At 37.2% G+C, this 27,294-nt stretch overlaps 1 protein-coding gene across 8 annotated transcripts in view; it reads right to left on the reverse strand.

Annotated features, from left to right (window-relative positions):
- Nucleotides 1-27,294, reverse strand: part of ENPP2 (ectonucleotide pyrophosphatase/phosphodiesterase 2) — a 70,709-nt gene that overhangs the window by 7,130 nt on the left and 36,285 nt on the right. For 5 of the 8 annotated variants that reach the window (XM_019614229.1, XM_010709264.3, XM_010709259.3 and 2 more), the window contains exons 9-23: nucleotides 25,509-25,564; nucleotides 23,269-23,334; nucleotides 22,529-22,601; nucleotides 17,729-17,884; nucleotides 14,103-14,214; nucleotides 12,585-12,710; nucleotides 10,407-10,438; nucleotides 9,492-9,619; nucleotides 7,885-7,972; nucleotides 7,647-7,734; nucleotides 6,638-6,810; nucleotides 6,312-6,363; nucleotides 3,840-3,976; nucleotides 3,282-3,417; nucleotides 2,115-2,192 (exon numbers count right to left, since the gene is read on the reverse strand). In XM_019614229.1, coding sequence (XP_019469774.1) covers nucleotides 2,115-2,192; nucleotides 3,282-3,417; nucleotides 3,840-3,976; nucleotides 6,312-6,363; nucleotides 6,638-6,810; nucleotides 7,647-7,734; nucleotides 7,885-7,972; nucleotides 9,492-9,619; nucleotides 10,407-10,438; nucleotides 12,585-12,710; nucleotides 14,103-14,214; nucleotides 17,729-17,884; nucleotides 22,529-22,601; nucleotides 23,269-23,334; nucleotides 25,509-25,564 — 1,501 coding nt within the window. The remainder of the gene's footprint in view (nucleotides 1-2,114; nucleotides 2,193-3,281; nucleotides 3,418-3,839; nucleotides 3,977-6,311; nucleotides 6,364-6,637; nucleotides 6,811-7,646; nucleotides 7,735-7,884; nucleotides 7,973-9,491; nucleotides 9,620-10,406; nucleotides 10,439-12,584; nucleotides 12,711-14,102; nucleotides 14,215-17,728; nucleotides 17,885-22,528; nucleotides 22,602-23,268; nucleotides 23,335-25,508; nucleotides 25,565-27,294) is intronic. The other 3 variants (XM_010709261.3, XM_010709265.3, XM_003205245.4) reach the window with 3 other exon arrangements.

The following is a 27,294-nucleotide window of genomic DNA, read 5'->3' on the forward strand; positions in this document are numbered from 1 at the left end:
GGTACCATCCTAAGCCTGGCATTGCCCTAGACATTGCACAGAGAGTTTACTGTTCCTTCACCGCCAGCAGAAGCAGCTATTCACACACTTTTGATGTCCCTGTAAACATTTCCTTTGTCCTCCTTATCTAGTTACTGGGTATGTTGGTTTCCTTTTTTTTTTTCTTTTTTAATTCACAAAAGGAAATAGTACCATGATTAAAAACAAAGCCCAAATATTTTAAAAGTCAGGGAAATACAAAGGTCATATTATTTCTCATAAATATTCCTTGAATGCCAAAAGTCCAACTTCTAAATCAGGTGCAGCCTAGGATGGCCTATTTTAACTAAGCATCTCATTAAGGCAGAGTTTTACCTAGTAGAGAATTTTAACCATGATTTTTGTGAAAAGCATGACACTTTCTCCCACTACAACCTTCTGAATCTTAACAAGTTGTTTACAGAGACTCACTGAGGAACACACTGGGATCTCCAGTTGCATAATTGTTTTCCTTCTTTTTTTCCCTTTTCATTTTAACACTAACAGAAGTGCGTGCAAGCAAAACAGCTCTAACTTGTATAAAGTTAACTTTTGCCTTGCCAGCTCGGACTGCTTATCTCATGGTTCCCCAGCACTGACAGCAGCACCAGACTCAGGAACTCCTTCCCTAGTGTGTTTTGCCAAACTCCATGCTCAGGCTGGTGCAGAGGCACCCACAAGCTGGTCTAACAAGAACCTCAGCTGCAGTAACCACTTGGCAGTCCCACTCCTCCAGCTGCTCACTCCTTTGATGCATCAGCCTTAACAACAAAAATAGCCCCAAAAGGAAAGATTTTTGCAGCTGAATCAGTTCCCACATTGGTTTTCCACTTGCAGTCACACAGACAGCAATGCCAATGCTGCAGCCTCAGGGCATGATCCTGCAGCTCCACTAAAGTGGGAGCTGCTTAAGCCAGCTCCATGTAATGAGTGATCTGAGCTCTGCATTGCAACCTGCACATGTGTCTTAGTTCATAATTCCCCAGGAGTACTACAAGTTACAACATTTGTTCTCAGGTGATCCTTCACTCGGCTGTGATGAAGTTGGAGGCACTGGGATAAAAAGCACTGCTTGTGGTGTGTTGTTCTCCTGTGATGAACATCTCAGCTAATTTACATAGACTAACATTAGCATAAAAAGCAGTTTTATGAAGTGATTTTAGAGTGGGAAATCCCCAATAATTTTGCTCTCTATAATCAGTTAAGTGTGCCTTTCTTCAATTTTCCAGCAAACATCACCATTTGTTCCTACTCAGAGGTTTTGCAGTTAAAAGCACTCTTCTTAGGCTAAAAAGAAAAAGCCTCCCATAGTCTTTGATGTTTATCCAAACCTCCCTGGCCTAAAATCTGAATTGGAAATCTCACAAGAACAGGCTCTTGAGATTCTTTCAAGGCTTCCCAATTCCTGCCAAGCCAAAAAATGCCACCAGAATAGTTTGATGGTTTTCCTACCTCTTGGCAACGCTCGAGAGAAAAGTGATGTTCAGACAAAAGGAACTTTAATACTATATCCTTGTAGCACTGAAAGTTTCAGTTGGTTTTAAGTCATTTCTCACTTTCCATAAATTGGTTTATTTTTCCTTTTTCTTGAAAGGTAATAAAAATTTTTGGTCTACCTCTAAGGGTAGGGATAGAAAAATCAAAGGTGATCCAGATGCCACTTGTCCCTGAACTACAACATGCTAAGTGCACACTCCCAGACTACTTCTGTTGGGAAGTAAAAACATGTTGCCTGAGTACATTCTGCACAAACTGGGGCTACAAACAAAAAAATCTGAATGGTTTTGCACAAACTGACTTTGACACTTCAGCAAAACTGCTGAACTACAGGAACTGACTGTGCCTGTGCTCTTAGCCCAGGAAAGGCTAAGGAAAGGAAATAAGGAAAATAAATCCTCCCTAAACTTTAATGTTTCTTGTGGTACAAAAAGCCTATGCCTTGAACTAAGATTCCCATGTATATTATCTGCTGCTTAGAGGTAATTGGATTTATGTTCTAAATTTCTCCCATTCATTCATTCTACAGTTCAACAGACATTTTAAAAAAATGTTACAAGCTTGGGAAAAAGAGACAAAGTCATAGAAACAACACTTACTTTTGAAAGCAGGATACATTGGAATGATATTTGTTATTAGAAAAGCATCATACTTTGCTTCTGCAGAGGAACTTAGTTCTGAAAAAAGAAAAATATAATGAGATGAAATGTCAGAATTAAAAGAATATAAAAGTGTTTTCAAAAGTGGTTTTAGTGAGTAACCAAATGGAATATTGTCATCAAAACAGAAGTCAGCTGCTCTGTGTGCTTTCATAAAACAGTCACACAATTTATAGGCAGAGGGCTGTGGGATTATCTTCTAGTTCTGAGCAAGCCTGCAGCATGAGTAATTCTACATCAGAAATCCATTCTAAACTCTTTCAGCCACTGTACAAGGAAGGCAGAGCAATGAAGTTCATATCTGTGACACAGCAAAGTTGTATCCCATGAACATTTACTAAATCTACAAGTTTTTTCCAAGGCTTAACAAATATAACTGCACCAGAACTCAGAACACTTGTTAACAGAGATTTTCTAGCACTGTTTCTGGAAATGGTATAATTCTATTTTGTTTTTACACTGTGCAACAATGTAATATGGACTTACACATTATATATATTTATTCTTCTGTTGTTTGAAGTCAAAATTATGAATCAAATAGATTTCCAGCTTATATGTGCCAGTATATGTCCATTGACATTAAAAGGCCAGCTTTTGAAGACTGTCTTATATCTTGCGCTTCAGTCTGTGCAACTCTGCCTTCACCTTTGTTTTTATTAACTCAAGTGGTACACTTCATCTTTTTCGTGCCTGAAGCTAAGTACCAGTTTGGAGTATCTCTCCAGTCTTGTGAAAGTGAGAGGTCACAGTCATGATGGCAACTTCTGGCATTCAGCCCTTGGTCCTGAGCACATGCAGCAAGAATAATATATCCATCCCATCTGGCATCATATGTGATGCTGGTGCTGAACCAGGTCCTCAGTGTGAAGGAAGGCATCACCCCAGGAAGTTGGGAAATTGGAGGATTCCTACCCATATTCTTTCTCAACAATCTCAAAAAAAACCCTTGAGTCCCATTACATTTGGGTTTTTTTCATACCTAAGGTTTTCTGTAGTTAAACAGAAATTTATAAAACCACTACTTGTTATTTTAAAAATGAAATGAAGTATCATGCATATAAATGACATTCAAATCCTTGAATTCTGTAGACTTGCTACTGAACTTACGAGGAGGGAAGAGGAAGCCGTAGGAGAGCTGCTTGTCACCTCTGTAGGCTGAGCAGCTCTGGCTGTTTCCTGGAGATATGCGCAGATCGGGCCTGACACAGCTGGCCAGGTGCTCTGGGACTCCGGATACCTCTGCCTGCATTGACCAGTGACAAGAAATGTAATTCCAGCACTTATAGCTAAAAGAGAAGGGCATCTTGTAGTCTACAGATTGTAAAACACTGTGTACAGTGATCCATACCACAGCTCTACAACCAAGTCTGCCCCTCCTTCCGGCAGCTGAAATTCAAATGAAGTAGCTGATTGAAAGAAATTGGGAAGACAAATTCCCATTGAGAAAAGCTGAGAGTTAAAATGAAAGCAGGAAAAGAAATATTCAAACAATCTGCCTTAAAAATTCTTTTCTCCTATGGTATTATTTTCAGTGGTACTTGGGATAATTTCTGATCGGAAAATCTGCTTGGGAAAGGGGACTTCTACAAATTCAAAAATACACATAGCAAATAGACTTTCCAATAATTTTTTAAAGCAATTTCCAAGGGAAAAGACATCACCAACCTGTTTGGAAATAGTGTAGGATGTCCAGAGAGGCATCAGGAATGTTTCACTGTAGCCACTTTCAAAGTCATGGTGGTGCAAGATATTGTACTTTGTGCGGTACAGCACTGCAGGGCGCCCATACAGAAGATGCTTCTCTACAGATGAGAAGAAATTACACTTAAATTTATCACTCAAAACCTTGAAGTTGAAAAAAAAACTGCTAAGGATATCCTGTAACATAGGGAATTGATGTTCTTCAATAGTTTTGGTTGGGATCCCACTTCCAGGCTCAAAATTCACTTTGAGCTTACAAGTTTTCTTTGTAGTTGAAAGACTGTTAGGGTCATAATATGTTTCTCCAAGCACAGGAGACAAGGATCTCTGTGCCTACATTTGAAACGTAAGTGAAAATCACTTTGTTGCCTTAAATCTGCTCTCATCCTATCACTCACTGTCTCAGTTTTCCTGTTTTTCTCTTCTTCCTCTGTTTTCTGTAAAACACTAAGTCCTTCACAAAAGGAAGGCAAAGGAGTCTACTCAATAAAAGAGTATTTTTTTTTTCTCTTGGCTGATACAGATGATATTCTGAAGACCTACATGCTATTTTCTGTCAGCAATATCAAATTAAAACAAAACAAAAAACTCTTTTCCTAACTTTGGCTACCAAAAACACCTCCAACTCTATACAATTTGCTTTTCTTCTGCTGTTCTGATATGTTATAGTTGTCATTAGATACCTCTGATAATTTTTCTTATTTTTTTGTAAGCAAAAATTAAACAAGATAGAGGAAAAACAAATTTCCTGGCTAATCTTGCACTGTGCTTCATGATTCATTCATTTTGATAACCAATTGGGAAACAGGTTTGGCTTGCTTTTGGAAATCAAAGCACAGAAATGAGGTAACCAGCCTAAACACTGTTCATAGATAGGCATTTAACTTTAAAGAAAAGGGCATGTTTTATTAGTGTTTGAGTCCAAATAGAAGATATTTTTATAGGATGCAGAAAATAAGTAGGAAAAACCTTGTGTAAGGACAAAGATGACAAACTTCCCTTCTTCAAGAGAAGCTGAAGGAATTCTTCCTGCTGCATATGAATAACAATCATGTTCAGGTAAATGTTCCCCAAATGGGACAAGTGAATTACCAACTAAATGCAGGAAGATCCAAGAATGTATGCTGTAGCCTGTCACAAAATATAACAGAATAACTTATACAAAGTAGAACTTTTTGTTGTTCACATAAGGGAAACCTACCCAGTTCCACGTAACTGATAGCTCACAAACAAGTAACTGAAAAAGATACATATGCTTATTTCTTAAAATACAACAAAAATACTTCTTTTTATACTACTGGAATGAAGAAGTATCCAAACCTAAACAAAATAAAGATGTTGAGATATCCAGGAGCACAACTGCTTTTTTTTTTTTCCTCTTTCTTTTCTTTTCTAATGCTTGAAATAGCTACAGCCAGGAGTAGCCCACCACTAATTGTAAAAATCAGTTTAGCAAGATGAAAGCTGTAAAAAGGCAATTTACTCACAGAGAAATGAACAATTTTACCTGTAGAAATTAAAGGATAGGCTGCACTGCCTGCTCACAGAAGTAAAACTAAAGCAGCTTTGTAAGAAATCTCAGTCACCTGATTATCTGAAGTATCTCCAGTCTAAATCTGTCTAAACTTAAGGCTAAATTCAAAGATTTAGAATTTTCTAAATGATGGAGAAGATGAAATATAAATCCTTATGATGAGGGGGACACTGCCAACTGTTATTGTTACATTTTTAACCTGGATAGCAGCCCTGACACACAGCTGACAACACAGCTGCAAGAACATCTGGTTCCGCATCAAGGGCACAAGAGCAGCCATCCAGAAGAGCAGAAGATGCTTTCTCCTGAGAGAAACTCTGGTAGTGAGGGACAAAGTTGCACTGAGCATCCCTGAACCAGGAACTGCTTATGTACTTGTTTGATGAAAGTTCAGTGGATAACTGCACTCTAAAAAACAAGCATTACAAGCCAATCAGGAGTTGTCAAAGAAGCTGCACCGTCCTATCCACTGATGATCTAGGTGAAACTTACGCCCAATCAATGCTGGAAACCAGTGTGCAGACGTAGTCTATGTTTTTTACCCCATCTATTTCTTGTGCTTAAATAGAGCACTGCTTCATGCACTCTCTCTTTTCCTCCTTTCTCTGCTTCTACAGGAGAGATTAAACTTCCTAAAAGTGATGAAAAAGACTAAAACTTGTCTCGCTTTGAGAGATTCTTCAGTTCTGATCACAGCAAAAGGTAGTGTGCACTTCATCATGTGAGCAGCAGTTAGTCTTGCCCACATAAATCACATATGTCTGTTGACAGTTATTTGAAAAGTTGATTTACATTTTACATTAACTAAAATTAAACAGGAACTTGTTTGGTATCAGTGATGCAAACTAGCTTGCAAAAGAAAACAGAAGTAGCTTTTCTTAACTGATGCACCAAGCTCTTACCTTCTGTTCCCTTGACATGAAAGCGCTTGTTGAGTTCATCCAACTTGTTCTTCTCAAGAATAGAAAAAAGAACAAGATTAGGACCACTGGAGCATCTTGTTGTACTAGGCATCTAGCAAAACAAAACTAACACTATAAAACAAAGACAACTGTTTTGTTTCCTGTTCTCCAAGAAGCAATAATTGTTCCAGAAGCAGAGAACATTTCACAGGAAAGATCTGGGGAATTCCTGCAGATCAAACACTCTCAAAATAGCTATAATAGCTATAAACCTTATTAGATAATTGTGGCTAACAGTGGGAGTATCAACAGATAGTAACACATACCTTATCATCACATGTACATCCTATATCAAAATCTGATGCAGAAGGTAGAGCTACAGGATAAAGTGGCTTAGCAACTTCATCTGGCACAGTTGGTTTATAAACATTGGCTCTTAGCAGGTGATTCAAACTTCCATGGGTACCATTATTGGGAGCAGGCTTTAATCCAAGCAGATCTATGAAAACATCCAAGGAAAGTTAATGATGGTTAGACTGGAAACATATGTGTTTAGCAGTAAATATACTTAGCAAAGATATTTGTTTGCAATACTGTTTATATCTATGCCATGCTAATGAATGCTTTTAATGTAATAAAAATGCTAATCCAAAACATAAAATTGCAAATCCTGAATAGCATGGTAGACTGTTTGAAAAGAAGATTAATTTGCATGAAGACACCAGAAAACCATTTTATTATAACTACTGCAGTTTCCAATACAAACCTACAATCCAACACAGTGTTATTAGTGACCTGCTTTGTACATATGGGATAACTGCCTTTTTGATATTTCATGTTTGAAAAAAAAAAGAGTAAATAAGTTAATTATAAATTCAGCTAGAAAGTTTTATTCCTGTGTTAAATCATTATTAAATAAAAGACTGTACAGAATATCAGAATGTATCATCAGTAAAAGTTTAGGAAATGTAATAATATTAGGAAATGCCATAGAAAGCTAACTGATGCCCCTGAACTGCTCCCTGAAACATGGAGGTACAGAAGCCTCCTTCCTAGACTAATGAGGTCTGTATGTGCAAATATGCAATGTAGTGGTGCATATTTGATCTGTGCCAGGCAGCATGCAGCACAACTATGTTAATACAGCTTATTGGCAAGCTGCTAGAGTAGAGCAAGCCCAGGCCCCTGAGAAGTGCCCTCAGTTAGTGTTTGGAAAGGAGACACTGGGGAAGGGATGCTGGGAGGGAGACAGGGCCTGAGCCCACAGGTGTATAAATAAACCCTTGTGGTTAAAGCAGCATGTTTCTCTTACAATTCTTCAAGCAGGTAGCTTACCACACATGACATTGTACAGTTCAATGTTTTCAAAGGGAGGTACTTTGGTCTTGTATTTGAAAGTAGGTCCATAACCTATGAAGACAGTCTTAAAAAAAAAGAGAGAGAGAGAGTGAGAAGAATACAGAAGAACAACTTTAAATCATAGGGTTTATTTCAGTGAATATTTACATTTTAGAGATCTCAAATATCTTCTGGCTTAACAACACTTTTGTAAAGATTACTGCATTGCTCTTACCTGCATGCTGTTTATCTTGTTGTCATAGCCATGGTCTCCATGGAAGAAACACTTTCCTGTTGGTTTCTTGTAAACGTCCACAGCTTTCCTAAATTGAAAAAGTATTAGCTATTTTCTCAGCTTGTGACTGAATACTATTTTACAAAATATGTGGAAAAATAAGTATTGCACCCGAAGAAATATAATTATCAGCTTGCTCCTGAGCACTTTTTTGCATTTGGTTTCGTCAGGGCCATGTATAAGCAAGCTATGCAGTGGACTGGATTATCCTACAAGTTCATTTATTCATGTGTATTAAAATTATGCCCTGCAAAATTTTGATTTATGCCTTGTAAATTACTAGAGTTTTCAGTACAACAACCAGGTCAAAAACAATAATTTTTCTGGCTGTGAGTATACAATTAATTACACTAACAAATGGATCACTGGTGAACAAGATATCAGAACATATAATTAATAAATAAAGGAAATATGTTGATTCAATTAATTAAAAAATAATAATAAACTTGGGCCCTCCAGCCTAATCCCATCAATTCCAGTAAAATTCTTAAAACTATAAATTTCAATAGGCCTAAAATTCCGTCTACTTCTTTGAGATGTACATGAACCCTAGCCACAGAAACTATACAAGGCAAATGGCCAACTGGCTAGTGCAGTTATGCAAGAAAGCATTTGGATTTTCTCATTCACTGCTTCAGCAGAATGATCCTTGCATAATTCACAGCAAGGTATGCACAGATGTCAAAAGGCACTTACAACACACTGTGTGTTTGCCTGGCAGCTATACAGGTAAAGAAAATTACCATAGTTTAAAGCTCGTAACAGAATGACATATGCTAAAAATCTCTGTCATCTTCCAAGAACCACTGAGTCAGCTCTATGCATTAAGACCCAGTTGTTCTCCTGCTGTAATACAATATGTGGCAAAAGATCAAAGCAAGAAAACAATATACATTAAATCAGAAACTCATAAGCCAAGGCAATTCCTCTTCTGCTCACTCTGTGGTTTTGCTCCATCATTTTGAACCAAGATTATTAAAAATTGACCATGCTTTATAACTGAAAATTCAGAGGCAAATGGCAAAGGCCAAGCCAAAACAAGGATATGCTTTAACCTAAAGCATCCTGTTTAGCTGTGGATTTGTTTTGCAGCAAAATACAATGCAGACATTTTAGTGATGAACCTATACTACTCTTTCACATATTCTCAAATTTACATTCACTATGTAAATATCTCAATTTTCTTTCCATTTACCCTGTACATCCACCCAGCCTCTTGTACCCTAACTTCTCCATTCCTCCCATATTCCCCACTACCTGGTTGGAATTGCACCTTACTAAAAAAGTTTATCAGTTCCTATATATAGGCTAATTAGTCGAAAAACACAGTTGTTTGGGAAAGAAAACTAATCTGGGTTTCTCTCTTTCATCCAACAACTGATTTTTCCAAACTGGGACCCTGAACCTAATGTTCAGAATCTCATCAGGAGTTCAAAACTGCTCCTGTTCCCAGATGGCAGGAGCAGGACACTGGAGACAAAATAGTCCCAGGTCTTGTTTTCTCAGAAAGAAAAACACACTGACACCAGGCTGAAAGCAAAGTTTACCTTGCTACGTGCCACTTGCGATCGACCAATAAATGGACATCCTCAATTCGTCTATTGTAAGCATAGTGCAAGCGTTTAGGAAGGTGATGTTTCAAGTATGGCTTAAAGTGCTGGTCTGGCTTCCTGCACTGTAAAATAAATGGTTACAGATGACACTGCTGTCAATTAGCTTAGAGGCGCATGAAACCCTGAAGTACAGAAATCAAGCTGTTAAGTGCATTATCGATGATGTCTTGGAAACAATGTGTACATCTAGAGTACGTGGTTCAGTCATTTCTTTGCAACGTTTACGTAAAACCAGGGCACATGGAGTAATCAAAAGATTTTTGGAAAATTTCATTCTCATGGAAGTCTTTTTGAAAGCATCGTGTAAAATGTCATGCTTACTTAAGAATAAAATTCTTCATCTGTGAGCTAACCAAACCCAAGATTAAATTTCAGAGGAAAGATAAATGCTGAAAATACATCTTGTCTGCAGATATATTCAAAGCAGTCTGGTTTGCAAATCTTTTTTTTTTTAATTAGTTTTTATTTAAAATACTTTTTTCCATTAAGAGCTGGGTTATGGTTGAAGTCTATCAAATGAGCCTTTTCGGCATCTTCAAATTGCTAGTAAAATATTTATCCTAAAATATTATTTTCCATTTCTGAAGGAACGGATAAATAGACTCAATTCAGGGAGTCACGACGGTCAGGGAGGTTCTGTCTCTGTGCTGCACAAAAATGTTATAAAAGCTACTATAGCAGCAAACGGTGGAATTTATGACAAACATTAATCTGCACCCATGAAGGGTACACTTTTGTTTCATTAACACTTTAGTCCTGTTAATGGCCGGTATTCCTACTAAAGACTGAGCAGGGAATGTTGAATAATGCCCAAATTAGGACACAAAGTGAGCAGTGCTAAATACTTACTGTAAGGTTGGCAACAATCACTTTAGGGTCATCTGTTAAGAAAAACAAACAAAACAAAAAAAAAAAAAACAAAGAGAAAGAGAAAAGTATTAAAAAAATAAGAAATTTGCAGAAGATATCGCAAGGTAAGAATTTATACTTATAGAAGGATTCTTCCTAGAGGTTGGCTGATATTTACTAAAAGAATGCATCAGGTGGGATATGCTGAATATGAACTAAATTTAACCTCTTATCCTTTACTTAATGATATTTTAGTTGCTCAGGTAATTATGCTCACTGTTTTATGATTTGAAATACTCTTAGCTGAACAATTACTCTATTTTCTGAAAATATAATTTCAAGTCTTATGTTTGCTTTAAATACAAAATCATCCTTCCTGAAAGATTTTGAGAGCACATTTGAATGCAATAATATGCTTCCTTAAAAACAGTAAGACAAATATGTTGTGTTTTTTTGTCTCTTAGTACTTCACTAAGAGTTTCTTCAGTCTTGAGAAAAAAAGAAAAAAACACAAGTAACGACAAATTCTTTGTAGGGGAAAATCTTTTGCTTAACTCTTATTGTTTCACTGCTGAAAGCATGATGTTGCTGAGCATCAAATGAGCTCCACCAAATCCCAAAGCAAGCTACAGGCTTTTCCATGGCAGAGGAGTGCTTGCAGGTCTTGATGCAGTATTATGGAATAGGACAGCAGAAAAGGAATTAAAAAAATGGGTGATTTGGCAGTTATTGGAGGTGAACTCCAGTTCTAAAGTCAAGAAATATTCTTCTTTGTTCTGTGTTCAAACAGATGATTTACATGTGATTGCAAATATCCAACAAGGAAGCTGTGGACAGAGGCCAAAAGAGGAAAACTGTATTGCAGGAAACCCTGAAGTATGACTCAGAGATCAGTCTAGTTGATCTTTTTGAAAGATATTGCTATTCATCCTCCAAAGAAAACTAACTTTGCTCAGCAATTTGGGAATTCAAAGATTGAAAGATCCTCAAAAAAATATTCTCAGAGGAACTGAAATATAAATTTTTAGTAGACTGAAGTGTAGAAATTCAGTCTTATGCTCTCCTAGCACGTTGCATAAATGTACACACTATTTCCAACAAATTTTTGCACATCCATTTTGTATTCCTGTATTCTGAGCACAAATACCCAGATAAATTAAGTCTCTAATGAAATAAATCAGTATCTAAAAGTTTAACCACATTATTATCATTTCTGCTATCATTCTAGCAATCTTTCATCTTCAGAGTCTAATGTTTTGTAAAATCTGTCCTCAGCCTACATATATGTGCACTGCTATGATGAATCAATAGGATGTCCCACTTATCTGATCTTTCCCTCTTCCAAAAGTCATCATCCTTGTAGCACAGTTTGCATCAGCACAGATACTTATGGTTAATTTATAAGTTTCACTGTCTGATTGTCAACTTAAAATGCTGGCAAAGCAAGGTTTGTCCCAGTACTCAGAACCAGAGCGGTCATGGTGCTGGCTCAAGGCCTGTTGTGGCACTGCTTCCCTGGTGGGAAATCAGGGCAACAGACGTACAGTTGGGATAGTATTGTCTGAAATCACAGAGTTAAGTTTCACCAGAGGATTCCTGATTGGTTCTTGAGTATGTTGAAGACTAGATAACCTTGAACACCAAGTCAGGGTGAGTTTCCCACAAAGTTTAATTATTACTATAATGCCTGAATGCGTGCTCTACAGTTCCCCAGTCTGTTGCTATTTAGCAACCTGCTCTGTTCCTCATTTATGCTAAAAGCATGAAGTTGAACTCAAAATTAGTAATTCACTTTCTCCATTAGCTCAAAAAAGAAATCAGACTTTTTCCTTATATCCAAATCATGCATTACTGAGCTCCCTCAAGTCCCATTTTCACTAAGAGAGAGAAGGGCATAAATAAACTTACAATGACATGTATGCTGCTGTCTGAAACTGCCCTCAAGATTGTTCTTACAAAAATAGATTATTTTTAACCCAGAACGTTTCAGTTACCCACTTGACACAGCTCTGACACTGTAGGGTCTGTGAACTAGAGATTGGAAATGCAGCTGATCTTTAGTGAGCTCTACTCTGAATGTCCCACCAACATTCTGCAGACATACACCCTTTGGAATACTTCATCCCAAGGAAAGGATGGAGTCTAGTTCTCAGAACATAAGAAGTACAGTTAACTTACATTTTAGGTTATTGCTAGACCTAGGGCGAATTCTCCCTAAAGATCCAGGCAGCAGAATGATATCTTCCACGTTGGTCAGATAGTTGCTCAAAAATTCAGTTCTTTCACAAGTAGTGTCTTCCATCCCTGCAGAAGGAAAATACAAGTTTAAACCAGCTTGAGAATAAACACATTTTCCAAAAAGCACAGGAAAAATAAAAACAAAAACAACCAAACAGGCTATGTATTCTTTTCCTTTGGGAGGCAAATCTTATTCTTGTTTTTCCAGTCATCTAGCTGCAATGTCAGACACTGATAGAAACCAAATTAAGAGTGCTTTTAGTACTTGCCTGCACAAGAGAAATACCAGTCTCAACACTGAACACTGGAGCAACAGGCACCACATCCACCATGTGTGCACTGACACGTCTTCAGACTGAGCTCATGGAAAAATCAAAGTCTGTTTTTAGTTTAATGTACTACTTTGGGGTTGTTGAATTTTTTTAGACAAAGGATTTTAAGAGAAGTCGTACACAAAAGGTATTGTCTGTTGGTGGTCTGTTCTAAGTCAGCCACAGATAAACAATTCTCTCCTACAGTCGCTTGTGGTGGGGAGGAATGTGTTGCCAGTCACAGTCAGTACAGCACAACATTACCTCCCCTGGAAATTCTTCTGCCCCTTAACCTTCTCTCCCCAAGGCCAGAAAGAAGGCATATTCCATTTTATTGCTCGTTTAGCCGTTCTTGTGTGACTTTCCTAGACAAAGACTTCCTTACAAATGCATGATTAATCTGTGACTTTCAGTAGGATTGCTAAAATGGTATGAAAAAGCAGGTTTCTCTCAAACATGGTCACATTTATCACTTAATACGATTTTCATTTTGGCTTTGTGATTTATTCTCATTGCAAAGTTTCTTCTGACTTAAGAAACAAAACAAAACAAAACAAAACAAAAACTCTACCAATAATATATTTGCTTTCTGGTGACTCTTCATTTGATCTGAAAATAACTTTTGACTGTTTTTCTACCTTCTTCCACTACTTTGATGACATTTTCTATTGAAGCTGGACACAGTTCCTTACAGATATTAGGCTTTCTCCTAGTAGAATAACTTGTTTCATTAATTGCCAAGAAATGTCTTGCTCCACTCCTCTCCTCACAAAAAAGGGATCTATGCTATTAAAATGTTTTCTACTACAAAAACTTACAAAAAGATTTTTTTAGGCACTTTATGGTGTTCCAGTACATGCAAGGAGAGTTGTGCTTGGATGTCATATTTAAAATGCCACGTTTTGAGAAACTCTAAATGGAGAATACCCAGATCTCTGATGTGAAGGAGAAATGTCTTCCAATGACGATTAATGGGAAAATAGAGTTACCAGTCTACACTGACTGGCTGTGGTTTGGTATTTAAGCTACTGGGGGGAAAAATCAGCATAAAAGTAACTTGAATTGAACTTTCATTTAAGCTACCTATTATATGTACAGCTACATTGTGCAAGCTTTCATACATTGATGAAGAATTTGTTTATTTTACCATGATCACCAACAAATATGACATTGACACATCGATGTAGTTTCAGCTGTTTCAGTCCATCCATTAGTTGTCCTACTGTCTTGTCAATCTCTCTCAGGGGATTTACCATCATCTGTACAAATATGTAGAAAGGAGAGAAAAAAAGTTAACTGTCATTGTAATGTTCCTCCTTCTACTACAAGTGAAGGTCCTTTGGCAGAATTCTGATGTGATAACATCCAGGTCAAGAGGCAAAACCTTGGCTGAGTTGTTACATCTACAATTACTGTACTATTTCCATTTTCATCATAGAATCATACAATAGCTTGGGTTGGAAGGGACCTCAGAGATCATCAAGATCCAACCCCTTTGTCACAGGCAGTGTTGCCAACCACTGCTAGATCAAGCATTAAACATCTATTGCAACATGAGAAAGCCCTGTTGAGATGCTGTCACAGGACAGCATAAGATCTTTATGGATGATCCTGGGCCTCCCAGTGGCATACATGCCTTTGTAAAGTGATGTAAAAATATTAGAAAAATGCATGTGAATTTCATTTTGTTTTTTATAGAGAAACAGCTCCTTGTAAGTGGCTATTTTATGTGAATGGTTTAGTCAAAACATGACATGAAGCTCTGGATTTAAGATTTGTTCAAATTAGTTAGTGAAGTTCACTTCAAAGTACATCTGATACTAGGATGACAAGTCACTTGAGTAGCACATGGAACTTGGAGGGAGCATTCTTCATCTTCAAAGCCTACAGTTTCCAAAATTTCAAGTGATAGTTTTGCCAAAAGTGTCAGCATGTCCCAGAAGACAGATATGGTATTGTGATTTCTTAATTCAACCTTCTTTAAGAAAGAAAACAGAAAACACCAAAACATACTAACAGCATTGTGATTTTAGCTATAAGAAAATGAAACACTTCTACTGGGTAGAACGGAGAAGGAAAATGTTTTAAAGTAAGATTTTAATCGGAAGATTCGGATTTTGCTCTCGTTTTGATAAGAAAGCATATTTTGTCACCATATACAGACAGTTTGATTTGGCTGCTACAAATACGCAGAACAAAATATTCTTCCAATGAAAAAACAGAAAGCTGACAAATTTTGGATGAGAAAAAACAAAATTTTGGCAGAATTTTCTGAGAAGAAACACCAGTTTAGTATAACCCAGAAAGCAATAGTTCAGAAATTCTCCCTCTGCTTGAATTAAGGGATGGATGTTAAACGAGTCTGATAGTGTGTAGATGAGATGGGAAATGTCATCTCTCAGTTGGCACCGTAAGTAGATGAAGAAGTGACCTGTGGGAGAGGAAAACAGGAGGATAGAGGAGGAATATTTTTGATAAACTACGTAAGATGTCCAAGTAACAGGTGATATTTTGAAATATTTGAAATCAGGAAAGACTAAGTAGCTGGTTTTGTTAAAACCATGGGACAGTTTCAAGTTAAAACAGAAAATAAAAGGAAAAAATGGCAAAAAAATGCCTCTTGCAGCAGCCCTTTCTCACTATCAACTCTTCAATGACTGAGAGCATGCTTTTTATGAAATTCTATTTGCAGAACATCAATCATATAAGGAGATACAATTTTTGAATCCAAATTCTGAATCCAAAGCTAATTTAGGGAAACTGGAAAGCCAGGTGGATTTCAGCAGGCTTCCAGAGATTTCAAGAATTCAAACTTAATGGTAATTTTGTTTAACTACCCTAATTCCCAATTTCATCTGCAAGTCTGCAGTGACATTTCTGAAAATGTATAAAAGTCAATATAAATGAAAATGTCTATTTTTAAAAGAAACAAGACACACATGAAGAAAAATAAAAATAATGAAATCTACAACTCACCTTTCTGTTTTTACTATTTTGACTGTGTTCAGAGTAGCCTCGAGAACAGTCCTTGGTAGTATGACTTCACCTCACTGCATTCTCTCTATTTTTTAAGTTCAGTTAGCTTTTGTTAGTCTACTACACTCAGGCTGCTCCTCAACTAGTCTCTGCAGTGTAAAGCTGTAGGTGGCATATTTAGGCTAGTTTTTTTCGTGCTGAAGTGCAGCTCATGTTTTTCCCCAGGCACAACTTCCAAAGAATTATTGGTGAACAAGTAAGTCTTGCATATACCTTTCTTCACTCAATATGTTGATATCAGGGCTTTGCAAAGATGTATGAAAGCATATAATCTTTCAAGATATATGGATATATAAATACTAAAGAGTTGGTATTATTGCGAAAACACTGAGTATGAGATCTGAATCATACAGATCAAAGTTGGATTTTCTCCTGAGTTTTCCTTTAGAAGAAGCCTTATTAGGAGGAAGAAGAAATGTCACTGTTTATTTTAAATGGTAGAATCCGATCTGTACTGTATTCTATCCTTACCAATCAGCACCAGAAGATGAATTTGCAGATTGGATGAGAAACATCATGTAACAAGCTTTGTTTTGTTTTGTTTCTTGAAATAATAGTGATAAACTCACAGTAAGGATAAGAAGAGGGATAAGTAGCTTGTATGACCTTTTCAATCACAGAAAGAGAAACTAAGAAGGAAAAAGGAGAGCTATATGTGCTCACATCAGTAGGAATACTGCAGATTTGTGCCAGATGGCTAAAACTTGGGAAGGTAAATTAATGAGTAATAGCAGTGTCATCACAGCAGTTATAAGTTCTCCTCTCAAGTAGATCTGCATTAACTGTTCTTGAAGCTTTGTGTGTCCCTGTCTTCCCCTTCACACTTCCTGAATCAGTCTCAAAACAATTATTTTAAGTTCAATCATAGAACAAGTTAAAAAACACATCCACAAAAATGCTATTGAGAAGAAGCCTATAGCTTTTTTAGGAAACAATGGAGCATGCCAAGGTCCTTGTTTGATGCCTAAAGCAGAAATATTTGGGTTTATATAATATTTTGTTTATGTTTCTGTATTGTTTACTTAAAATTCTGAAATGGAAGAAATACTGAAGTGGCCTCCCACCCCTGACAGCATGTTTACTTACTACCAGGTGGAGAAAGACAATATAATAAGGAACATGCTTTTTTGTTCTCTTCCATCTTTTCCTAATAAAGCAATTCCCATCTGACATTTGCCCAGTGAAAACAGACTTAGGCACCATTTCCATTGCAAATACACTGCATTCAGAAACCACGTTATCAAGAATCATTTGCACTCCAAAGCCACTAACTAGTTTTTAAGTAATTGTTTCTGAAACAACTTTCACAAGTTCTTTCCCTTTTAGATTTTATGAGTCATGTTTTCAAGACGTCTCCAGAACCTGGGCAACTAGACATAGAGTCTCAAATAGTCACCAGGCTCCCAAGAGTTGGGGAGTTAATGAGGGCTGACAGCATTAGTACTGCCTTCCCACGGATTTATCTGACATTGCCTCCAGCTGATGGCTGGATTCATAAGAGGATTTAAGATGACTTTCTCTAAGGCAAACAGTCTGAAACAAGAAAAACATAGCTCCCAGAAGACTTGGTCTGCTTTGGCTGCTTTCCTTTGTGTCCTTCAATACACTTACAGAAGTAAGTCCGCAAAGTCCCAACCTGAAGCACGGATTGATTCTCAAGTTGAAAAAGGTAAAGCTAGAGAAGTGGCTAAAAAGTGGCACTTCCATCATAGAATTTTGGAATATGTGTAAACTTACTTTCTTCCGACGAGCTTCCGCAGCATACTGATCCACTCTACGTACTTTTCTTCTTCTTTGCTTTGGAGCTGCAACTGGTCTTTCCTGTCTCCTCTTAGGAGGAAGCTTTCTCTTAGGTCTCTTAGGCGGAGTAAGAGGGGAGCCAAAACTACTCTCCTGTACTGGCGGGGAGAGATGTCTGGACTCAGAAAAAAAGCCTGTCTCCACTCACATCAGAGAGCAAAGCCACCTATGCCAGCTAATCTTTATGCATAAATGGAGGCCTTTTCAAAAATTCAGGCCTTTGGACAACTTAGCATCTGTCTCTCTTTAAGGAGGAATACACCAAATTGTATTGAAAGCAGAACAGCAGTTACAAGAGCAGACAGGATAAAAGCATATGAAATTGGTGTTTCAGAAAATAGATGGGGCTTCTGGTTTTGAAAATATATAGCTATGAGTATTATTTTTCAAAACTGATCAAGTGTCAATTCATTAGTATTATCAAAAGTAAACTTAATTTCAATTTTAGTAAAAATCTCTGCATACAATGTCACAATTGTCTGGGGCAGAAGGCAGGTGGACGTGCATCTCACTTGGGGGGTGGTTCAGGTATGAGTACTAGCACCTGTCCAGACCAAATGGTTTTCTGCAAGATTTTCCATACATATTTTTGGTAAAATAGGTAACAGTAGATATTCTCATCAGTAGCATTAGCATTGTGTGCCAGGCCATAAACCCCACTGAAATCACCAGAGTCCCATTAATCAGTACTGGGGACTGCAGTTCTACAGAACAAAGCCATAAAGGTGAGACTCAGTTAGCTTGCAATCCTTCAAATCAGCTAGGTAGGGCATATTTATTAGTGGCAGAGCCTTTGAAAGCAGCACCTGCCTCGTTAGCAGCTTTGAGGGCAACTTGAAAATTTAATTTTCTTACTACATTTGGTATGATATCTCATGTGTGTAATTGTTCATAAATGCACAAATATCTGGACATACGAACAGAAGGGGAAAAACCTTGTAAGACATAATTGGAAAAAAATACCATCCCGTTAATCAACTCACTTGTAATTTAAAACTTTACCACTCTCACTGACTTTACATGAGTCACAGGCTCTTGGCACTGCTCAGGGTTGCGTACAAAGCAGTGACAGATGATGCCTACAAGGAGATATTTACTAAGATACGCTGCGCACAACGGAGCATGCTGAGTGGGCTTGAGAAGAGTTGGTGGTTTATGATGATATTTTACTTCTATGTGTTTAGTCAGCTTCTCACAGTTGTTCAGTAACAGAGCAACGTAAACAGGGAAGGGAAGGAAGGGAATGTTACCATCTGCCATGCTGTTTCATTGCTTCCAAGGCAAGCAGCTGGAAAGGAGATTCTAGTCCAGTCTCATTCGTCTCTCTCCAGAAAGGCATTTTAATAAAGCAGCACCAGAGTTTTCTGTTTTTAAAACGCTTGAAGCTTTGTGCAGTCCTGATGAGAGGAGCGGCAAGGAAAGGAAGGATTCTCAATTTACTCTCTCTGAAGGCGCTCAGACAGAGCTTCAGTATGCCAGAAACGCGAGCGTAGGAGACCCAGGTCTGAACACTGACAATGGCTGTCTCAAGACAGCGTGTTAGAGGAGCAGCAGGAACAGTGTAGCAATGCCAGATTTCGATGTGTTTTAGAGCTCTTTCAGTAGTATACATCTAGAAGTTTTATTTTCAAAAATAAAAGTTAGCTAAGATTAAAAATAAATAAATAAATAAAAGCCAAGTTCTTATTAACCAGCCACATCTTAGTTTTGCTTGAAAAGAGTCAGAACAGAGTTACGGAGGAGGGAAACAAATCCCTCCCTGCTTACAGAAGGGGACTGTAACATCACAAGAGTAACTAGCCAGCCAAAGCTCTGCTTCTTGACCCAGATGGACCAACATACCAGAGTTCAACTGCAGAAGCACAGAGGGAAAGAAAAAAATTGCAGATGTAAATGAAGAGCAAGCACATATTTGATAACTCCCGTAACTGCCCCTGGAAATGCAGCAGAATCCATTATTATGCTTCCTGAGAAGTTCATTCATGTCCCTCCAAACAAACAAACAAAAACCCTACATAGGCAATCAATTTCATTTACACTGAAATTCATAATGTTAGAGAACATGCAAAGTTAGTGTAGTGGATGTTGACCATAATATGTATTCCATTTATATTAACAGCGCTGACAGTTCACCCAATAAAGCTTAAATGCTTCTAATTCCCTTTAATCCTAGCTTTTAACTCTGTACATAGGCTGTTGTGTACGTTCTCTGAAGCTCTAAGTACTATCAGCTGAAGTCTGGAAGTTGAAGATTATTGGCCATGGATGTCATTTGACATTTAAGATTATACATTTGAAAAACATTCACAATATTATTTGGCATAAGAAGCTCTAGTAAACACCTACTTTTCTAATGGACTTTTGTAGGATCTGGAAGATTCTGGGGTATGAAACAATTTCTCAAGCTGCCATATGCAGCAACAAAAGCTCAGCATGAAACTTTGACTCTTCAAAAAAGAAGTAAAAAGCCTATCTTAAATACAGCAGATAGTTGTTGCGGGGTTTATTCAAACGTGTTGCACTGATCTGCCTTTGCATGAAGAAAAATGAAGTGGTCAGAATTACTCCAACTGTCCAGCCACTGCCAACTATATACAAGAAAAGAACGACTGCACAGGGAGGTCATGCTCTCAGTCTCTAGGAAGCAACTGGACAAGGTCCCTTTGAGGACTCCTTCCCAGCTGTTTTATGTAAATTTTGTAGCTCCTAAAAATAATATTGAAAACAAAGTGTCAAGAGAAACAATATAAAGTAATTCCCAGCTTCTCTATCCTGAAATGAGGCTCCTCACAAATCTCAGCATCTGTATACTTACACAGCTGTATTCATTTACTTAAATTTCCATTCAGAAAACTGTGGCCACTGTTTGAACTCCAAGCCCATACATGCTCATCTGCTAAACTGTCTGTTCTCAATTTGCTAGAAATCAATTTCAAGCACTTCTTGTGCTTAACACAAATGGCATAAGTCAATTCATTTGTAAAAATTTCATAAGCTATTAATTCACGCTTATTAAGAACTTGACTTAGAGGTCAGCCTTCAGATAACCGTCCAGAAGAACCCTCAAGCAATAAAAATCTTTAGGGACTTTTGCCTTTATAGGCAAATGATGATACAATTACACTTCACTTTTTAGATACTTCTGATCAATCTGAAACTATATTACTCAACATAAAGTGCTAAACTGGTTTGTTAAAGGCTGGAATGTAAGGAACAAATTCACTATCATCTTCTTTATATTGTCCTTTAAGTCTATGGAAAGAGCCTCACAACTCTGCTCAGACGGAAGCAATTGTCTACAGATAAATAAAATTACAGTTGTCAGTCATAAGCCACACACTTGTAATACTTCAAAAAGAGGAACTATAAAGCATCATTGAGTAGTGTATCCTTCAACTGCATCTGAATCAGACAGCTCTCATTATCCATCCCTTGCTTGACCCAGTTAGATACCTCTCCTGTTTTGAGTCAGATGACAACATGAAAACATATCAATGCCTGTCAATTTAGCAGGAGTGTTGGCAGATATTAACCGCAGGATATCCATAAAATGGACTTTATCTTCCCATCCATTATGGTGTTTTCAACTCCTCTCAGATGCTGCTCTTGGGACCATGGCTAAAACTACTCCAGCAGGGATGCTATCCACAGCATATCCATAATCACTGTAAATTTGTTTAAGCAGCCCCAAATAATTCAAGTACATTTAAAAAGATTAATGCTGCTTCTCTTTGCTCACTTCTCCAGTAGAGGAAGCTACCAGATGTATAGCAAACAAGTAAGAAACATCTGCTTGGTAACTGGCTGCTCAGGGAGATTGGTATTACCTTCCAAAGGGTAAATATACTCCTCAGTTTTCAAAGATTTGAAAACGTTTGTTTACCCTTTAAAAAGCATATATGAAAACTCCTGAAGTCTTGTGGCTGCAACCTACAGGCATATGTTTCCACTGAGACTAGAGGAGCTTTGCCAGATGTTCAGCCCCCAGCTACCCCAAGCAGTAAAACACTTGGGCACAGAACTTACTTTCCCTCCCCACAAATCCCAGACAACCACACAGTCTTTAAGTTCTTGTAACCTGCACCATACTGGCAGAGAAGCTGTTCTCATTGGCAATCCGAACCCCAAACAAGGGGTTAAACTACTGCAGTGTTTTGCACATAATTTTTCTTTAAAATACCTTACAATGCTTCAAAATCTTTTCCAAACTCAACAGACCAGCCCTGAGGGAGCAGTATTGGCAAAACTATCTGAAATCCTCTAGGGTCTATATGAAACTGGAAATAGCTGCTTTTTACAGCTCATGACAGACTAGAATTATTACTTTGGCTACTGCAGGCTGTTAGCATTAAATAAGCCTTTCTCTTCACTGCATTTTTCCTCAGTATTTTGTGCATTATAGTTTTATTATATTTAAGAAGGATAAACTGTTTGAGGAACATTAAATTCTGTTGTCACACCCAATTATAATCTCATTTTTGCCAAAGAGAGATTTCCATTTGCATTTTCATATCACAAAGAGAAACAACCTATGAAAGGCACGGGCCGTTCCTTCTCAGAACTGAATATCACAAGATAAATCCTTAAACAATAATTTTGCTTTCTCTGGCAGAGATGATGCATACTACAGAAACGGGTGAAAAAAGTTGCTAAAAATATTACTTCTGAGCATCAGCAGTTATTCTAAAAATGTATTCTAGATGTGTGCTTTTTCTACTGAAGAAAATCTCTACTAACCTCTGAATTGAAAGGTCCATATCTGTGGCCAGCAGCATCTGGTTGCTCGGAGTAGAAAGCATAAACATAAGGCCTGAAAGAAAGAAAGGCCTTGTTCAGGACAGCTTTCCTTCAACAACAAAAAGCCCCAAACCTGCCAGGTCAAGCCAAATAAAACCAACCTTGCAATGAGAGTTGGCTTTAAAGAGAACTGTTTCTCAGTCATATGTTTCCATGGTATGATTGAGCAATTAATCGTTCTACAACTTTATTAAATCCCAGAACACATGCCGAGAGGCACCCAGGGTACCATCTGAGGACACACACTTTCTTAGCTCTGTAAGTGGGATCACAACAGTAGCCCTCTAGAGCTTTGCGGCCAGCAGTGTGTGCAAACTTGCATATGGAAAAAACAGTCATCATTAAAATCTTAAAATTTTCCCAGTCCTCAGAGTCCAGTTCTGCCACTGCCTACAAGGTTGTTAAGCCATATTAGACTCAGAAGGCTAAGAGCTATCCATGTTAATCTATGTAATTAAATGCTTCTAGATGGGAAAGAAATTCATACCAGACATTTATTAAGAATCAAAATGAAGATGGTTAAAAGCTAGGATAAAAAAAACAAACAAAGCCAAACAATCAAAGCCAAACAAATCAAACCAAATCCTGAAATCAATGATAGTTTAACAAAATTAAACTTCCCTTGCTCTTTTCCAGTTATTTTTGAGAAGAGTATAAGCTAGAATAACAGGTTGAATTACCTTTCGTTATCCGGAAGGGTCAGCCACTGCAGTATTGTTAGTATTCTGCGCTCATGGGGAATGACACTAGACCACAAAACACAAAAAAATGCCTTTTTATCAGAGACTACAAGAAGCATCGAAACAGCCTTGCTATGAACTGATTCTAATGTGACTGTCATCAACCATAATAATGTCATTTCCTTTTAGTATATTGCGTCTTGTTTCTTGTTTGGTACTGATTCTTATTTTGCAAACAGTCACTTCTTCTCTCTTGAATGTCCACATACTCCTAAATAAATTGGATTAAAAGCTCATAAATGGAGTCAGAATTGAAGGTAGGAAACCAAACTATTCTAATAGCAGTGACTAAAGATCCATCCTGGTATCTTTAACCCAGATGAACTGCTTTTATGCACAGTAGCACTGCCATTGGATAGTTGGCATGAGTGAAAACCATGACATTTCTCACATTGGTGCAAGTCTAAACGCTAGTCTTAAAGACATTGGAAAAACTCCCATTGACTTAATAGTAACTGAACAGGATTAAGCAGGTGTAAATCAAACCAGAATCATCTGAAACATCAGGCAATCAGCATGGTGACTCTCACAACATTTACAACTTTTCTCTGCAGAGTAGATAAATCACAAGTCACTGTTATCCTGAGACATCTCACTTGGCTGCTGAGGCCAAATTATTGCTATGTGAATGACTAAACACGTAAACAGCTGTTACATTTCAAAATATCTCATCTTAAGAAAGCTCTGCAGATCAGTGACCATACAAGTATTTTAATACAACAGCATCAGTGGTTTCCAGTTCCCTTAGATCAATTGCAGAATCCCAATAAGAGTCAAGTACAACCATCTTGGATTCACCATAGTGAATTAAATTCAGCATTTTTTGGAAGTGTATTTGATGGAGAAATACAGATGTCATTTTGAAACAAGTTACATAATGGCTTGTACAACAACACAGGTTGCCATCTCCATCTACACAGAAATCTTCCACTTGTAGAGCAATTATAAAGATGAGAAATAATGCTAAAATTTGCAGACAGAGAAATATCTTAAGACAGAATAATGTTAGGTATTGCCATTTTGAAACTTACTAGTTGCCCAATTTGAAAAATCTTCATTATTTCAAAAATAAACCATTTGAGACTCAGAAGTGTTTAAACACTACTGTACACTAAAACAGCTTATCTGAGTTTTTTCACCAAAAACATTCCATACTCCAAATTAAATAATACAGTTTTAAGGAGGACGTATTTCATTTGTATGTAAAGTGGCTGAATCCCTTTCTTGATACAGGCATATATGTCTACAATACAGCCTTGGCTATTTTCCCTAATGTTTTATATAGCCTCAGGTATGGATCAGCCAAGGTGCTTCTGGTTACTATGTAGTTGTTGTGCTTAGGTATTGCATAAATTTCTTTGCTTTGTAGAGAAGTAGATCAAAGCTCTGCCTGGTAACTGACTTGCAAACCTAAACCTCTCACCAGCTATATACACTGTACGTTTATTATTTCTTCCATATGCTTATGATATTCAGAGCATCAAAGAATATTATTCAAAATGGAACCAAAAAATAGGTAAATCACGTCAGTACTTTTAATCTTGATAGTATGACCATTTTCTTCATTCCTGCAATCTTGCCACTTAAAGGAAATGGAGACATTGATACATCTGAATTCCTCAGAACTCAGAAGTTATTAAAACCCATTCGTTTTTAGTTAAAAAAATGTCTTAGTTGGGACAAGGGAAAATAATTGAGAACCATTAAAGAACAGAATAAAGAGCAAAGGTCCTCAAGGCTATCTCTTAATAAATGGGAACTAGATTATTATTATTCAAAGGCCAGGCTGGATCATAAAAGGAGGGAGTGAATTAGGCTGTTGATGTCACGTGAAGTGAGGAAAATAAAAGTCTTGCACAAACACTCAGAAGTCTAGGAGACTTTGCCAGCAATACTGAGGAGGCAAAACAACACAGACAAATGAAGGAAAGTAATTTTTGACACAGTCACTCTACTTTAGTTCAAACAACTGCTAAATATCAATGTATAAACCTGTATCAAACTGTGGAGTTAGCTTTAGTTACGAGAAACATTTGAGAAATGAAATGAGAGGCTTACAGGTACAGTCTCCAACTGAGCAGCTACCAAATGTTTACAGCAAGGAAAACAATTGATAAATATTTGCACTGAATTAATTCAGATTTATTAGTTACAAATATCCAGAAAACAGAGACACTTACACAGACCAGAAGAATGTGCCAGCTTTCACCCCTTGCTTGGCTGCAGTAATCCAAATCTAATGAGGAAAATATAAGAGGATTAGAATGTGTTCAGATCCTTAATGACCCTCTGAAATCAAAAGAAAATGTTTTCAAGGCACATTCTTCTACCTTGAGCTTAGAAATAAAAATTGCAGGCTTCAGCTTCCATCCCTAATTTGAACATGTGGAGTGACAAACCTACACAAATTCTGTAGCAGTGCATCAGCTGATGTTCTGTAGTTTTACCCCTAAATAACTTTGCTACTTCTAACAGAAAGCAGTACAATACATGGACCGAAATTTCTCAAGTATCTCACCCCATTTAATTTTCAAAAATCAGACATACCTCACCTGAGCTCTTTAAAGTTCAAGTTTTGAAGGACACTCAGGTAGGAAAGAACACAGCTCAATACTCATCAGGGTCTACATAAAAAACCCTCTTTGCTGATTCTATCATCAGTAGCCATCAGCAAATAATGAGTTGATAAAGAGTACCAAAAAATAAAAGGGAGCAGAGGTATAAAAAAAAATGTGAAGGAACACCTTCCTCCATAGAAGTTTAAGAACTTTTTGAGCTCACCCAAAGTGGTGATGGATGGAAATAATAGAAACAATCTTCCAGAGTTTTTCAAATTCATTTTTCAAACTCATCTGTTTTTCTGGCTATAAAATAGTTTGGAGCAGCACGTTCTACAATATAGACACACAGTGTATGAATGTAGTTTTGTTTGGTTCTCATAATGGGAAAACACGTTATTAATTCTTTCTCTTCCCACTTCTACAAAATATTCATTACTTTGTAAACTGCAACTATATTCACCCCTATTTATTACTTTTCAAGTTAGTTTGATCTTTCTTCAGTGAAAGCCACATCATACCTCTATCCTTATCCTCATTCTCTCTTTCTCTTTTATTTTTGTTCTCAGAATACCTATAGAAGGCAGGGGAATCAGAATGACCAAATATCAGAAAGGTCCATAATCAGTTTGTAGCCTGGTGGGACTGGATTTCTTTGCAAAGATCTAGCAAATTATTTTAAAACTTATTTCAAAAGTGGTAATGACTTAAATGCTAATATTATGCATAAAACTAGAAAATTGCCTTCCCATGTCATTATTTACGCATTCTACAATTTAGTCATTTCATGACCATTTAAGCCAAAGCACAGATCCCTTCCTTAATGATTGAAAAATCTTTGGCTTACTTTAAATCAGCTCTTCAAAATACATTCAAGGCCACTCTACCTTGCTCTAACAGGCACTTATAAACTGTCATCTAGGCATGCATTATTCAAATGTCATGCATGAATTATTCATTCATTAGTCTTAACTGAATTTAATTTGACACAGTCTAATGAAAGATCATTTCCACACTGAGGCTGTAGTTAATGGAAATTAAATTTGGATATTGTTATGTTCACAATTATGGAAAAATCGATCCTATTTTCCTTTCTAGTGCCATGAACATACCTCCTACCTTATCTTTACATCTTTTACTCCTTCAAATCTGACAGGACTCAATCCAGTTCATTTAAAATCACAGCTATAAAAAAACAGTTGTTTTTATTACATCCTAACGTTCTGGTAACGTATCGTCTCTTTTTCAGGGAAGAATATATCCAAGGTAACTATAGAAATGATTGTTTACTAAATGAATGCAACAAGAACAGAAGGAGAAAGGGAGAAAGTCCATGAGTTTGATTTTACATGGGAATCTGGACACTGCTGAACAACAGAGAGACAGTTTTGGAATGCTCACGGACAAA

Source organism: Meleagris gallopavo, chromosome 3 (assembly GCF_000146605.3).
Source record: "Meleagris gallopavo isolate NT-WF06-2002-E0010 breed Aviagen turkey brand Nicholas breeding stock chromosome 3, Turkey_5.1, whole genome shotgun sequence".
NCBI lineage: Eukaryota > Metazoa > Chordata > Aves > Galliformes > Phasianidae > Meleagris > Meleagris gallopavo.